Source organism: Gnatocerus cornutus, unplaced genomic scaffold (genome assembly GCF_029298725.1).
Source record: "Gnatocerus cornutus isolate USDA-ARS CGAHR unplaced genomic scaffold, icGnaCorn1.1 ctg00000023.1, whole genome shotgun sequence".
In the NCBI taxonomy this organism is placed as follows: domain Eukaryota; kingdom Metazoa; phylum Arthropoda; class Insecta; order Coleoptera; family Tenebrionidae; genus Gnatocerus; species Gnatocerus cornutus.
Window position 1 is genome coordinate 1,849,949 of NW_028275375.1, and position 17,213 is coordinate 1,867,161.

At 29.7% G+C, this 17,213-nt stretch overlaps 1 protein-coding gene across 1 annotated transcript; it reads right to left on the reverse strand.

The window, feature by feature from the left end:
- Window positions 1–1,619: 1,619 nt before the first annotated feature.
- On the reverse strand, window positions 1,620–15,896 carry LOC148166305 (uncharacterized). The gene is made up of 5 exons (XM_088048707.1): window positions 15,606–15,896; window positions 9,831–10,174; window positions 5,444–6,600; window positions 2,605–2,851; window positions 1,620–2,102 (listed from the first exon to the last, which is right to left on the reverse strand). The coding sequence occupies exons 1-5, from the start codon at window positions 15,618–15,620 to the stop codon at window positions 1,976–1,978; spliced, it is 1,890 nt and encodes a 629-aa protein (XP_087904833.1). The 5' UTR covers window positions 15,621–15,896; the 3' UTR covers window positions 1,620–1,975.
- Window positions 15,897–17,213: the final 1,317 nt, after the last annotated feature.

Genomic DNA, 17,213 nt, shown 5'->3' on the forward strand with positions numbered 1-17,213 from the left:
CTTATTTCGCTGATTTACTGTACCAAATTTCAAAAGTGTAGACCGAAAGACACCAAATTTAAAAATTTTAATTTTTGTAATAAACCAAAAATTTCAAAATTTTATATTTACATGTGTAATTCAAGCAGTTTTAAAGTCACAGCAACGAAATTTGGAGTGATTACTATCTTTGTTTTGTTGATTTACTCTACCAAATTACAAAATTTTAAACCAAAATACACAAATTTTAGAAATTTTTGTTTTTGTATTAAACTGAAAATTTTAGAATTTTGCATTTACACGTGTAATTTTAGTAATTTTAAGAATACAGCAACAAAATTTCGAGATAATACTCTTCCCATTTTGCCGATAAACTGTACCAAATTACAAAATTTTAGACCAAAAAAGACACTAATTTTAGAAATTTTTGTTTTTATAATTAACTGAAAATTTTAAAATTTTATATTTACACGTGTAATTCTAGCAGTTTTAAGGTTACAGCAACGAATTTTGGAAAGATTACTATTATTATCTCGTTGATTTACTGTACCAAATTTCAAAATTTTAGACCAAAAAACTTAAGTTTTAGAAATTTTAGATTTTGTAATAAAACAAACTATATTTTTTTTTATATTTACACGTGTAGTTCTGGCAGTTTTAATATTACAGCAACGAAATTTGTAGAGATTACTATTTTTAACTTGCTAATTTACTGTACCAAATTTTAAAATTTTAGGCCAAAAAACACAAATTTTTAAAATTTTAGTTTTTGAAATAAACCAAAAATTTCAATTTACATGTGTAATTCAAGCAGTTTTAAGGTCACAGCAACGAAATTTGGAGTGATTACTATCTTTGTTTTGTTGATTTACTCTACCAAATTACAAAATTTTAGACCAAAAAAGACACTAATTTTAGAAATTTTTGTTTTTATAATTAACTGAAAATTTTAAAATTTTATATTTACATGTGTAATTCAAGCAGTTTTAAGGTCACAGCAACGAAATTTGGTGTGATTACTATTCTTATCTCACTGATTTACTGTACCAAATTTCAAAAGTTTAGACCAAAAGGCACCAAATTTAAAAATTTTAATTTTTGTAATAAACCAAAAAATTCAAAATTTTATATTTACACGTGTAATTCCAACAGTTTTAACGTTACAGCAACGAAATTTGGAGAAATTACTATTCTCGTCTTGCTGATGTACTGTACCAAATTTCAGAATTTTAGGCCAAAAAGCACTAATTTTAGGAATTTTTAGTTTTTGCAATAAACCAAAAATTTTAAATTTTTGTATTTACACGTGTAATTCTAACAGTTTTAACGTTACAGCAACAAACTTTAGAGAGATTACTGTTCTAATCTCGCTTATTTATTGTACCCAACTTCAAAATTTTAAGCCAAAAAAAAAACAATTTTAGAAATTTTAATTTTTGTAATAAACCGAAAATTTCCAAATTTTATATTTACACGTGTAATTCTAGCAGTTTTAAGGTTACAGCAACGAAATTTGGAGAGATTAAAATTTTTATCTCGCTGATTTACTGTACCAAATTTCACCTGTTTTAGAGTCACTGCTTTGACATAGTACACATAAAATTAGTCGTTTTATTGGTATTTTAGAAGAAAAACACACATTGTTTTTAATTTTATTTCATACGTTTAGTCCTTAATATTAAAAATTGTTTTATAAATTATTACAAGTTTGGTGACTATGTACATTGTTTAATATCACTATAGTTTTAGTATCCACAATAACAATGCAAGGAAATTCAGCCTCATTTTCCAATTCCGATTTTTGCTGAAGAAATTGCAAATCCCAAATTTTGGACCATACATCGATAAATATGGCAAAGAAGTCAAACGAACTGATCGTTTTAAACAGTTATAACAATACTATTAGGTAACATTAATATAATGTTTCAAAAGAAACTACTAACACTGACAATAAATATTCATGGGTCATGGTTGAAGCTACAGTTTTCTGTGTTAATTACGCCGCTGGAGCAGGAAAAACGTATCTTCTACTGCAGTAAAACTTGGAGCAATCTCTAATTTTCACCGCGTCCATTACTTCTTGCAAATGGTGGGAGACCTGGTTGGCCACATCTGGATGGACACTGGAAGAAGAGCGATTATTGTTATTATCGCGGTTTAACGCTCGTTATTGTCTGCTCTTGAGTGAAAGTAACAACTTTCAGCTCGAGGCTAATCAGCATTCCGACCCAGTCGCATCTTTGGCAAGAATTTAACGAGTCTATAGAATAATAAATCCTTGATTTCCACATTTTTATGTTACATAAGCTGATTGTCGCAGTTACATAATTATCATTGTTGGCTGTTACATTTCCTGCCCTCACGTGTGGCCTTCAGGCCAGCAATTGTTTGCAGGGCCCTAAGGGCCATAACAGTGATTTGTTCTGATTATCGAAGATTGCTTGGGTGTGGTGAGAACCACGAAAAGATGAAGACGGTAGCTTTCTCCGTCCTACTTATGGGTGTTTAACCATGACTCGTCAATGAAACCAAAGAAAAAAACTACTTTCTACACTCACTGCCAGTGGACTCAAATCTCAAGTGCATTGGAACACTGAGCATTGCGTAACTAACAACAAGACTTACGATGCCATCAAACTGTCCATTTTCTTCTCCATGAGGACGACTTCGTCGTCGTTCTGGTGGACCATGACGTCGCAGAAGAGGCGTTTGGCGCACGGGGTGTCCGACCAGAAGTGAGGGGCGGCGAGGTGGTGCAAGCCTTTGTCTTTCTCCACCTCAGAGACTAATTTTTGCATGTAGAATTCGTCCTCGGCGCTGCGGCGGAAGCGCTTGTGGGGGGCGTGGGGGTTGTCTTCCATTATCACGACACCTGCGAATAAAAGATTTTTTTCTATCGTTTTTTTTGGTTAAATTACTTTAAAAATTGTTACGTGAACTAAATTATAGAATTTTAGAATTTTTTATTTGAAGGACTAACTCAAAGTTAAATATTTTTTATTTAGTTGCGTAACCCCGAACCAAATTTGGTGTGTTTACTACCTTTGAGATGTTTATTAAGTGTTATTAAAGTATAGAATTTAAAAGCCAGAATTGAAGATTTTAGATTTTTTTATTTGTAGGATCAATTCAAAATCAAAATTTTTCGATTAAATTCCGTAACTTCACCAGTTCTGAAGTTGGAAGAACCAAATTTGGCATGTTGACTACTTTTGCAATGCTCATTAAGTAAATTAAATTTCAAAATTTTAGAACAAGAATTGAGAATTTCAGATTTTTTCTATTTGTAAAAGCTCAAAATCGAAAAATATTTCTAATAAATTTCGTATTCCGAGAGTTTTGAACTTAGAACTATAGAACTTGCTACATTTACTAATTTTGAGATGCTTATTAAGTATAATAAATTATAGAATTTTAGAACAAAAATTGAAAACTTTAGAATTTTTTATTTATAGGACTAATTATTCAGAATCAACATTTCTCCTTTAAATTCCGTAACTTTGACTGTTTTAACGTTAGATTAACCAAATTTGGTACATTTACTACTTTTGAGATTCTTATTAAGTGTATTAAATCATAGAATTTTAAAACATGAATTGAGTATTTCAGAATTTTTTATATTTATTAAAAATCAAAATTTTTCGAATAAATTCCATAATTCCGACGGTTTTGAAATTATAATAATCAAATTTGGTACATTTACTATTTTAAATATGTTTATTAAGTGTATAAAATTATAGAATATTAAAACTTGAATTGAGGATTTTATAATTTTTTATTTGTAGGATTAACTCAAAATTAAAATTTTTCGATTTAATGCTGTAACTTCGACAGTTTTAAAGTCAGAAAAATCAAATTTGGTATGTTTACTACTTTTGCGATGCTCATTAAGGGTATCAAATTTTCGAATTTTAGAAAAAAAATAAGAATTTCAGTTTTTTGTTATTTGTAGGACTAACTCAAAATAAAAAAATTTCGATAATATTTTGTAACTCCGATAATTTTACAGTTAAAACATTCAAATTTCGCGCATTTACTACTTTGAAAATGCTTATTAAGTGCATTAAATTATAGAATTTTGAAATAAGAATTGAAAATTTCAGAATTTTTTTGGTTGTTAGACCAACTCAAAATCGAAAAATTTCGATTAAATTCCATAACTCCAAAAGTTTTATCGTTAGATTAACCAAATTTGGTACATTTGCTATTTTTGTAATGCTTATTTAGTGTGTTCAATTATAGAATTTTAAAATAAGAATTCAGAATTCCAGAATTTTTTATTTGTTGAACCAATTCATCACATTTTAAAATAAATTTCGTAACTCCGACAGTTTTAAAGTTAGGAGAACCAAATTTGCCATGTTTACTACCTTTGAAATGCACATTAAGTGTTTTAAATTTCAGAATTTTAGAACAAGAATTGAAGATTTTGGAGTTTTTTATTTGTAGGTCAACTCAAAATACAAAATTTTTGATTAAATTTCGTAACTCCGAAAGTTTTAACGTTAGATCAACTAAATTTGGTACATTTGCTATTTAAGAGATGCTTATGAAGCGTATTAATTTATAGAATTTTAAAGCAAAAATTGAGAATTTTTGACTTATAGGACTACTTCAAAATCAAAATTTCTCTAATCAATTCCGTAATTCTTACAGTTTTAAAGTTAGAACAATCAAATTTCGTACATTTCCTACTTTTGAAATGCTTATTAGGTGTAATAAATCATAAAAGTTTAGAACAAGAATTGAGAATTTCAGAATTTTTTATTTGTCGGACTAACCCAAAATCAAAATTTTTCCATTAAATTTCGTAACTCTGGCAGTGTTAAAGTTAGAACAACCAAATTTCGTACATTTACTACTTTTGAGATGTTTATTAAGTGTTTTAAAGTATATAATTTTAAAACAAAAATTGAAATTTTCAGAATTTTTTATTTGTTAGACCAACTTAAAATTAAAAATTTTCCATTAAACTCCGTAATTCCGACAATTTTACAGTTAGAACAACCAAATTTGGTATGTTTACTACTTATAAAATGCTTATTAAGTGTGTTAATATTTAAAAGTTTAAAACAAAGAAATCAAAATTTTAGATTTTTGATTTGTAGAACTAGCTAAAAATCAAAATTTTTGGCTTAAATTCAGTAGCTCCGACAGTTTTAACGTTAGATCAACCAAATTTCGAACATTTACTACTTTTGTGATAAATACTAAGTGTGTTAAATTTTAAAATATTAAAGCAAAAATTGCGAATTTTAGAATTTTTTACTTTCAGAACTAACTCAGAATAAAAAGTTTTCGATTTAAATTTCGTAACTCCGACAGTTTTAAAGTTAGAACAACTAAATTTGGTATGTTTTCTAGTTTTGAGATTCTCATTACCTGTACTAAATTATAGAATTTTAGAACAAAAATTGAGAGTTTTAGAATTTTTTTTTCTAGGTTTAAATTTACTTGTTCTTACCTTGAAAGCCCCTCATGTCCTCCGGGTTGAGAAACCTGCCCACAGCAGCCGCCCCCAGGCCCAACGCCGCTCCCCCAGCCACCAGCCCCAGCGCCGGTAAAATCACCGAACTCCCCATGGGGGCTATCAACCCCATTTTATCCTGCGCCTGCGGCTCTTTCGAGAACCCCAAATTATGCGAAATCTTATGAGTCGCCTCCACTATCGGCTCAAAAACCGGCCGCGTCAACTGCTGCATCCTCGCGAACCCATTCTGCACGTTATCTTTAATACTTTCGGTGATTCTAATCCAGAAGGGTTGCTCCGGCTTCGGCTTAATATAATAGGTGTTATAGGGGTAGTTCATGACGTCCTTCCGGTAATAATCCACACTGTTCCCATCGTACTGCGACTGGCGGCCGCTGTCCACTTCGTACTCTTTGTACTGAATTTCGTCTTCTGGAGTGACTTTGGCGGGTTGAACCCCCAACTCCGGGTGTGCGTATTGTAAGACAGGGGTGCGCACCCCTTCGCTGAACGTCACCGGACTTAATTTGGACGTTGGAGTGTACAGTAACGAATTAGGGTACGAGTGCTGCCCTGGATATTGCAACATTCGTCTTTGCATCTGCGAGCTTTCGTCGTACGAGCGGTACTTCCGCCTAGCGAAATAATCTCTTCTACTTTCCTTCGCGTTGATTTCTTTGATGTAATCGATCAACTTGGAATTAGTAATCTTCGCGTTATCGGCTTTAGTAAACGGACCGATTCCAGACTGGGTGTTAAAGTGCACGTAATCTTCATTCTCTTTGGGTTTTTCTCCCGGAAGATTGTCCTTAACAGTGAAAGGACCGTAGGAATTAAAATTGTCCTGTTTGGTGAAAGGACCTAAACTTCTCACATCCTCTTTTGCTTGACTGGCGTAGATTAACTCGCCGACGGGAACGGCTGCAGGTGGCTTGTAACCTTCTTCATATGGGACTAATTCGCCGTTGATGACGCGCGCGTTCCTCCAAGTTTGTCGGTCGGACTCGTCGTCAGGGACGCGCACTCCTTGGACGACGGGGATGCCATCCTCCCCCATTTGGACCATGGAGCGCGCTCGCTTCTTCTCGTTGTTGTTTTTTATGTAGATGTCGCCGGAGCGGATGGTGACCGATTTGGGGACGTTCGGGATTCTGGAAGAATCAAAAAATGGGAATTTTTAATTTGGTTGTGAAATTATTTATTTTTGAGTTGTCTCGTTTGGTCGTTTGGAGGAGGTGATGAACGTAATCAAACTAGTAAAGTCTTCAAATTTCATTGCCACACCGTAAAAATTACCAGAATTACAATTTTTTATTTAAAATTAGATTTTTTTTTGGTTCCAAAACAAAAATTTCTAAAAATTGTCTTCTTTGGTATACAACTTTCTAATTTGGGGGAGATAACAAACGTGTTCAAACTAGTAAAATTCCCTAATTTTATTGCACCAGTGAAAATTACAAAGAAGAATTACAAATTTTTATTTAAAAAATGAGAATTTTTTTCTCTGTTTGCTAAATATATTTTTTTTAAATTGTCTCTTTTGGCCTACAATTTTCTAATTTGGAGGAGATAATACACTTGATTGAACTAGTAAAATCCCCGAGTTTCGTTGCCACAGCGTGAAAATAACCAGAATTGCGAATTTTTATTTTAATAAATAAGAATTTTTAGTTTATTTGCAAAATAAAATTTCTAAAATTTGCCTCGTTTGATCTACAACTTCCTAATTTGGAAGAGATAATAAACGTATTTAATCTAGTAAATTCCCCAAATTTTATTGCCACAGCGTAAAAATTACCAGAATTACAAATTTTTATTCTAAAAAAATGTGCATTTTTAGCTCAGTAGCAAAATGAAAATGTCTTATAAATCTCTCCTTTTGTCTACAACTTTCTAATTTGGGGGAGTTAATAAACGTGTTCAAACTAGTAAAATTCCCAAATTTTATTGCACCAGCGTGAAATTTACCAGAATTACAAATTTTTATTTAAAAAATGAGAATTTTTTCAATGTTTGCTAAATATTTTTTTTTTAAATTGTCTCTTTTGGTCTACAACTTTCTAATTTAAAGGAGATAATAAACTTGAATGAACTAGTAAAATTTTTTAATTTTATTGCCACAGCGTAAAAATTACCAGAATTGCGAATTTTTTTTTTTAAATAAGAATTTTTAGTTTATTTGCAAAATAAAATTTCTAAAATTTGTCTCGTTTGATCTACAACTTCCTAATTTGGAAGAGGTAATAAACGTATTCAATCTAGTAAATTCCCCAAATTTCATTGCCACAGCGTGAAAATTACCAGAATTACAAATTTTTATTTCAAAAAATAGGAATTTTTTGTTTGGTTCCACAATGAAAATTTCTAAATTCTGCCTCCTTTGATCTAGAATTTTCTAATTTAAAGGAGATAATAAACGTGTTTAAATAAGTAAAATCTATAAATTTTATTGCCACAGCGTGAAAATTACCAGAATTACAAATTTTTATTTTAAAAAAATGTGCATTTTTAGTTCAGTAGCAAAATAAAAATTTCTAATAAATCTCTCCTTTTATATGCAACTTTCTAATTTGAGGGAGATAATAAACGTGTTCAAACTAGTAAAATTCTCAAATTTTATTGCACCAGCGTAAAAATTACCAGAATTACATTTTATTTCAAAAAAAGGGAATTTTTTGTTTGGTTCCACAATAAAAATTTCTAAATTCTGCCTCCTTTCATCTACAATTTTCTAATTTAAAGGAGATAATAAAAGTGATTAAATAAGAAAAATCTCCAAATTTTATTGCCACGGCGTGAAAATTACCAGAAATATAAATTTTTATTTTAAAAAAATTTGCATTTTTAGTTCAGTAGCAAAATAAAAATTTCTAATAAATCTCTCATTTTGTCTACAACTTTCTAATTTGGGGGAGATAATAAACGTGTTCAAACTAGTAAAATCCCCAAATTTCACGGTAACAGCGTAAAAATTGCCAGAATTAGAAATTTTTATTTAAAAAAAAATGAGAATTTTTTGTTCGTTTGCAAAATAAAAATTTCTAAAAACTGTCTTCTTTCGTGTACAACTTTCTAATATGGAAAACGTGATAAACTTGTTCAAACTAGTAAAATTCCCAAATTTTTTTGCTGCATAGTAAAAATTACCAGAATTACGAATTTTTATCTAAAAAAGTGAAAATTTTTAGTTTATTTGCAAAGTGAATATTTCTAAAAACTGTCTTTTTTGTTCAACAGTTTTCAAATTTGGAGAAAATTATAAACGTGTCAAAATTAGTAAAATCCCCAAATTTCATTGCTACAGCGTGAAAATTACCAGAATTACAATTTTTTGTTTAAAGAAAATGAGAATTCTTAGTTCGTTTTCAAAATAAAAATTTCTAAAAACTGTCTTTTCTGTTTAACAGTTTTCTAATTTAGAGGAAGTTATTAACGTGTTTAAACTAGTAAAATCCTTAAATTTTATTGTCACAGCTAAAAAATTACGAGAATGGCAAATTTTTATTTAAAAAAGTGGAATTTTTTAGATCGTTTGCAAAATAAAAAATTCTAAAAACTGTCTTCTTTGGTGTACAACTTTCTAATTTGGAGAACGTGATAAACGTGTTCAAACTAGTAAAATTCCCAAATTTTTTTACTACATAGTAAAAATTACCAGAATTACGAATTTTTATCTAAAAATAGTGGAAATTTTCAGTTTATTTGCAAAGTGAATATGTCTAAAAACTGTCTTTTTTGTTAACAGTTTTCAAATTTAGAGAAAATTATAAACGTGTCAAAATTAGTAAAATCCCCAAATTTCATTGCTGCAGCGTGAAAATTACCAGAATTACAATTTTTTGTTTAAAGAAAATGAGAATTCTTAGTTCGTTTTCGAAATAAAAAATGTCTTTTCTGTTCAACAGTTTTCTAATCTAGAGAAAATTATTAACGTGTTTAAGCTACTAAAATCCTTAAATTTTATTGTTACAGCTAGAAAATTACCAGAATGGCAAATTTTTATTTAAAAAAATGGAAATTTTTAGATCGTTTGCAAAATAAAAAATTCTAAAAACTGTCTCATTTGGTCTACAATTTTGTAATTTAGAGGAGTTGACATACGTGTTTAAACTAGTAAAATTCCCAAATTTCATTACCACAACGTGAAAATTACTATAATTACAAATTTTTATTTAAAAAATGCAAATTTTTTGTTCATTTGCTAAATAAAAATGTCTGCAATGTCTTCTTTTTTGTAATTTGGCAGATGTGGTAAACGTGTTAAAACCAATAAATTGTCTAAATTTTATTACTATGGCAGTACAATTATCTGAATTAAGAATTTTTTTTTTAATTTTTATTTTTTTTATATATTTTTTTAGTTTTATTGTAAAAAAATTACCTGTCGCTATCGATGACATTAGGCTTCTTCTCCGTCGCGTTCCTCACCACCGCAATAGTGTCCAACCTGATGATATTCGGCTGGTAATAAAACGACGACACCGGAATCCAATTCGTGTAAATCGCCCTCGAAAACGGCTTCTTCTCCTCTTCCTTCGGCGCCTCCGTCCTCCTATCTCTCCTCTTAACAATCAACTGCGCGACATTCCCATCCTTCGTCATCACATTAACAGTCTGCATATCCTCTGGATTCAAACTCCGCGACACTTTAATCTCAGTGCGGGTAACAGTAGGTGGAGGTTTTTCCGCACAGTAAACCGTAGCGAAGACCACCAAGAGGAGCACCTGTAAATTTGAGCATAACGTAATGGAAGAAAGTCTTGGAGTCAATAACTCCGTCTCATCACCTACTTTCACCTGTGTTTTTTAATTGCGCTGCCGGTAACTATTTTAAAACAATCCTGAGGAGAAACTTCGAGGTGTTTACTTAAATTAGGAATTTTGAGCTCAAGAGCGAACCGATGCAACGCGAATTTTACCATGAAAGTAAAACTAGAAAAAATTAGGCCAGTTTTTACAGGCAATTATCACCAGCATACGTGGTAATAAAACAATTTCGTAGATCTTTGCCATGGATGGATCGCGCTAACCCAACCTACATTGCATTCAGAGCAAAGAACTCCACAATCACATGTAGGAACATGTTTACTTTAATGACAGCACCACCTTGAAATTGCTCGAAATGTGACTGAGCAACGTGAAGTGCTAATCAATGCGCATAATAAACGAACAATGGAGAAAATTTCTTTCTGGATTTATTAATTCGCTTGAAATATGACCAGAAGATTAAGCTGTTTGACCTTAATTGTGCAGTAACGATTTGATGGAACGAGGTCCGTCGAGCGCATCAGTTTCTATAAAAAACGAATTAAAAAAACGGATACTTTGTTTGGAGATGTTAGATTGGAAAATCGGCGTAATTGGGTGCGAATTTCGGCGGGTCTCGGGTTTCAGCTCACGTTACTTGAATTGGCTGAGGCGAGTTGCAGAAGTCGAGAAAAAAAAATGTAAATGACGTAGTCAATTTACCATTTTTTGCGTTTAATTTTTTAATCAAGAATATGACAAATTGACCGCTGGAATTGACAGAGTTTAGCCTATTGTGTCTGTTAATTTTACTTCTGGCAATGTCACAGTCACAGAAAGTCAAATAATAACATTGTAAAAGAGACTGTCAATTTACCATTTTGTGAAATTATTTTTTCTAATCAAAAATATGGCAAATAGAACACTAAAATTGACAAAATTTACCTATTTTTATCTGGAGATTTCATTTCCGACAATGTCAGTGTCATAGAAAATCAAATAAAGAAATTGTAAATTGAACTACCAATTTACCATTTTTTGTACTTAATTTTTTTTAGAAATATGATAAATTGACCACTGGAATTAACAGTATTTAGCCATATTAGTCTGTTAATTTTACTTCTGAAAATGTCAAAAAAACTCATAGAAAATCAAATAATAAAGTTGTAAATAAAACTGTCAATTTACCATTTTTTGTAATTAATTTTTCTAATCAGAAATATGGCAAATAGAACACTAAAATTAACAGAATTTACCTATTTTTATCAACAGATTTTATTTCCCACAATGTCAGAGTCATAGAAAGTGAAATAAACAAATTGTAAATTGAACCACCAATTTACCATTTTTTGCATTTAATTTTTTTTTTAGAAATATGGTAAATTGACCACTAGAATTGACAGTATTTAGCCATATTAGTCTGTGAATTTCACTTCTACCAATGTCAACAAAACTCATTAAAAATCAAATAATAAGGTTGCAAATAAAACTGTCAATTTACCATTTTCTGTAATTAATTTTTCTAATCAGAAATATGGCAAATAGAACACTAAAATTGACAGAATTTACCTATTTTTATCAACAGATTTTATTTCCCACAATGTCAGAGTCATAGAAAGTCAAATAAACAAATTGTAAATTGAACTACCAATTTACCATTTTTTGCATTTAATTTTTTTTTTAGAAATATGGTAAATTGACCACTAGAATTGACAGTATTTAGCCATATTAGTCTGTGAATTTCACTTTTACCAATGTCAACACAACTCATTAAAAATCAAATAATAAGGTTGCAAATAAAACTGTCAATTTACCATTTTCTGTAATTAATTTTTCTAATCAGAAATATGGCAAATAGAACACTAAAATTGACAGAATTTACCTATTTTTATCAACAGATTTTATTTACCACAATGTCAGAGTCATAGAAAGTCAAATAAACAAATTGTAAATTGAACTACCAATTTACCATTTTTTGCATTTAATTTTTTTTTTAGAAATATGGTAAATTGACCACTAGAATTGACAGTATTTAGCCATATTAGTCTGTGAATTTCACTTCTACCAATGTCAACAAAACTCATTAAAAATCAAATAATAAGGTTGCAAATAAAACTGTCAATTTACCATTTTCTGTAATTAATTTTTCTAATCAGAAATATGGCAAATAGAACACTAAAATTGACAGAATTTACCTATTTTTATCAACAGATTTTATTTCCCACAATGTCAGAGTCATAGAAAGTGAAATAAACAAATTGTAAATTGAACTACCAATTTACCATTTTTTGCATTTAATTTTTTTTTTAGAAATATGGTAAATTGACCACTAGAATTGACAGTATTTAGCCATATTAGTCTGTGAATTTCACTTCTGACAATGTCAAAAAAACTCAGAAAATCAAATAATAAAGTTGTAAATAAAACTGTCAATTTACCACTTGTAATTAATTTTTGTAATCAGAAATTTGGCAAATAGAAGGCTATAATTGACAGAATTTATCTATTTTCATCTGCAGATTTAATTTCCGATAATGTCAGAGTCATAGAAAGTCAAATAAACAAATTGTAAATTGAACTACCAATTTACCATTTTTTGTATTTAATTTTTTTTTTAGAAATATGGTAAATTGACCACTAGAATTGACAGTATTTAGCCATATTAGTCTGTGAATTTCACTTCTGATAATGTCAAAAAAACTCATAGAAAATCAAATAATAAGGTTGCAAATAAAACTGTCAATTTACCATTTTCTGTAATTAATTTTTCTAATCAGAAATATGGCAAATAGAACGCTATAATTTACAAAACTTATCTATTTTCACCTGCAGATTTTATTTCCAATATCAAAGTCATAAAAAATCAAATAAAAAAATTGTAAATGGAACAGTCAATTTACTATTTTATAGAAGTATCTTTTTTAATTAAAAATAGATCAAATTGACAGCTGGAATTGACAGTATTAACTTATTTTCATAAGCAAATTTTTATGTCTGACAATGTCAAAGTCAAAAAAAAGTTAAAAAAATCTAAAGTAGGACTGATAATTTACTATTTTCTATAATTATTATTTTTCTAATCACATTTAGAGCAAATTGACCGCGAAAATTGACACTATTAACTCACTTCCATCTGCAGATTTTATTTGTCAAAGTCAAAAAAAGTTAAAAAATGTTATAAATGGGACTGTTATTTTACTAGAATTTTTTGTATTTATTTTTTTTAATCAGAAATTTGGCAAATTGACTGCTAGAATTGACAGTACATACTTCCCTTGAGTATTAAAATATATATTTATTATTTTTATACTCAATGATACTTCTAACAATGTCAAAGTCATAAAAAGTCACATTAAAATATTGTAAATGGAACTGTCAATTTACAATTTTCTATAATTATTTTTTTTCTGATCAACATTAGAGCACATTGACGGCGACAGTTTATTTCGGACAATGTCAGTCATAAAAAATAAAAAAAAAATTGTAAATGGAACGGTCATTTTACTAGAATTGTTTGCATTTAATTTTTTTTAATCACAAATTTGACAAATTCAGAATAGACAGCATGTATCTATTTCCGTTCATTAATTTTACTTCCAACAATGTCAAAGTCATAGAAAGTCTCATTAAAATATTGTAAATAGGACTGCCAATTTACCATTTACAATAATTAATTTTTTTAATCAAAAATAGGGCAAATTGACTGCTGAAATCAACAATATTTTTCTATTGTCGTCTTTTATTTCACTTCTGACAATGTCAAAGTCATAGAAAGTCAAATAAAAAAATTGTAAATGAGATTGTCATTTTACAATTTTTTGCATTTAATTTTTTTTAACCAGAAAATAAGCAAATTGACCGCTGGAATTTACAGTATTTATCTATTTTTGTCCGTAAAACCATTTTTGTCTATTAATTTTACTTCTGAAAATGTCTGTCATAAAAAATCAAATTAAATAAAAAAATTGTAATGAGACTGTCAATTTACAATTTTCTATAATTAATTTTTCTAATCAAAAATAGAGCAAATTGACGGCTGGAATTAGCCTATCAACTCATTTCTGTTTTCAAATTTTATTTCTGACAATGTCAAAGTCATAAAAATCAAAATAGTTAAATTGTAAATAGGACATCATTTTACTATTTTCTTTAATTTATTTTCTAATATGATTGATGGTTAATTGTTCGCTGTAAATGACAGTATTTTGCAATTTTCGTCTGTTAATTTCATTTCTAACAATGTCAAAGTCATAAAAGTCAAAAAAATTGTAAAAATGATTGCCACTTTTTATAGTCAAAAATATGGCAAAGTTACGGCGAGAGTTGGCAGTATTAACGAATTTGCATTTGCAGATTTTATTTCTAATAACATTAAAGTTATAAACAGTCAAATAAAAAATTGTAAAAAAGACTGTCAATTTACTAGTTTTTTTAATGAAAAATGTGACAAATTGACATTAGAAATTGACAGTTTTACTACTTCCATTTGTAGATTTCATTTGTAACAATGTCAGTCATAGAAAATCAATAAAAAAATGTAAAAATGACTGTCAATTTTTTATTTCCTATAACAAATTTGTCAATATGTGTCAAGGTAAGTTGATCGCTGAAATTGACAGTATTCACTCATTTCCGTTAGTTGAATTAATTTCTAACAATGTCAAAGTCATATTTTCTTTTATTGCCGGTTGGTACGACTGTTTTATCGATTTCACGTCTTTATATGCATCAAACTGCCAAAGAAGCCTTGTGTTTATTATCCGATTGGTAACACTGTGATAATGACATCGTAGTTGAAAGTTGCTAAATATTTCACAAAAGAATTTAATATTTTAGAAATTAACCGGCGCGGCGTATAATTTCCAATTAATTTAACAATACAATAAACTATTTATAGTAGGATAAATTTTAATGGTTTCTTTATCGACTCCTTGCAAAAACAGAAATCCTTTCAGATGCTTTCAAGTTTCACTGTAATAAAATACAAAGGAAGCCAACAATTACAGAGCCATTAGCACCACGGAAGACCATAAAATGTGGCTTAGTAGCAGATAAAAGTTACATAAATTACGTAAAACGCGGGAGATACTAAAAATTTTCTTCGTTTTTTGTATAATTCGTGTTTTTATTGCTAAGAAAGTAAAGAAAGTACGACAATACAAAGAATTCAATAGTCCACATTGTCCTCGTTTAGATAAGAAAATAATGTGAGAAATCCTCTAAAGATGCGCTTTTCGCTTTCTTATCTTATCTGTTCTAGAAACATAAATACAGCGAAAACCACAACGTACGTCTTAGTTTGAACGACCAATGACACTTATCAATTGACAGATAGGTACAATTTGTTTTCCACAGCAACCCGCGATCAAAAAAATTCGTATTATTGCGGTGCGAAATTTGAAATTTTTACCTTGATAGGCCCCATGTTCAATAATCCTATCACAAGCACAAGCACTGAAGACACACGAACTCGAGGGTTTCCAGCATTCGACTGCACCGGTTGTCGTACAAATTACTCAATGAAACTTTGATATCAGCCACTTTCCACCTGCTGTCGATGGCCGACCCACATTTGCCATCTCCTAACTCATTGCTTTCCTTTACTTCCTCGCGTGCTTTCGAACATCGGAGGGCAATAATTGGCGAATTTTCATACTGTGGGAATCTGCTAATTGACATTTTCCGAGGCAAAGAGAGGGATTGACATATAGCACACGCTGAAGGAGTCACGACTTCGAGGAGCTTATTGACCATGACATCTACCATGTTGCGGCGAGTTTATGGGTTAATTATGGGACACTTTTATTAATTAGATTAGCTGCGACGTACGTCGCCAAGTCACGGATCCACTTCAATGGGTTTTTGTGGTCAACCGGAAGATTTTTTCGCGTCAAATTCCACTTTTACTACTTTATAAGTGCTCGAGATTGCTTTCCGTCCGAAAATTTTTATTTTTGTCGCGGCTGATGTGTAATAGAGTGACACTAGTAGTTTGGTTCAGAAATAAAAATTTGTAAAAACTGTTTCCTTTGGTCTACAATTTTCTAATTTGAAGGAAGTATTGAACATGTTAAATTTAATAAAATCCCCAAATTTCATTGCGACAGCGTAAAATTTACCAGAATTACAAATTTTTTTATTCAAAAAAATTAAGATTTTTTTGTTTGGTTTTAAAATAAAAATTTCTAAAAACTGTCTTCTCTGGTCTACAACTTTTAAATTTGGAGGAGGTGATATACATGTTCAAACAAGGAAAATTTCCAAATTTCATTGCCACAGCGTAAAAATTACCAAAATTACAAATTTTTACTTAAAAAAAATGGGAATTTTTAGTTCGGTTCCAAAATAAAAATTTCTAAAAACTGCCTTCTTTAGTCTACAACTTTCTAATTTGGAAGAGGTGATAAACATGTCTAAACTAGCAAAATCCCCAAATTTCGTTGCCACAGCGTAAAAATTACCAGATTTCCAAATTTTTATTAAAAAAAAATGGGAATTTTTAGTTTGGTTTCAAATTAAAAATTTCTAAAAACTGTTTTCTTTGGTCTACATCTTTCAAATTTGTAGGAAGTTATAAACATGTTTAGTTTAATATAATCCTCAAATTTCATTGCCACAGCGTAAAAATTACCAGAATTACAAATTTTTATTTAAAAAAATGGGAATTTTTAGCTCGGTTCCAAAATAAAAAATTCTAAAAACTGCCTGCTTTGGTCTACAACGTTCTAATTTGAAGAAGGTGATATAGATATTCAAAGTAGTAAAATCTCCACATTTCATTGTCACAGCGTAAAAATTATCAGAATTACAATTTTTTATTTAAAAAAAATGTGAATTTTTTGTTAGGTTTTAGAATAAAAATTTCTAAAAACTGCCTTTTTTGGTCACAACTTTCTTATTTGGAGGAGGTGATAAACATATTCAGTTTAATATAATACTCAAATTTCATTACCACAACGTAAAAATACCAAAATTACAAATTTTTATTTAAAAAAAGTGAGCATTTTTGTTTGGTTCT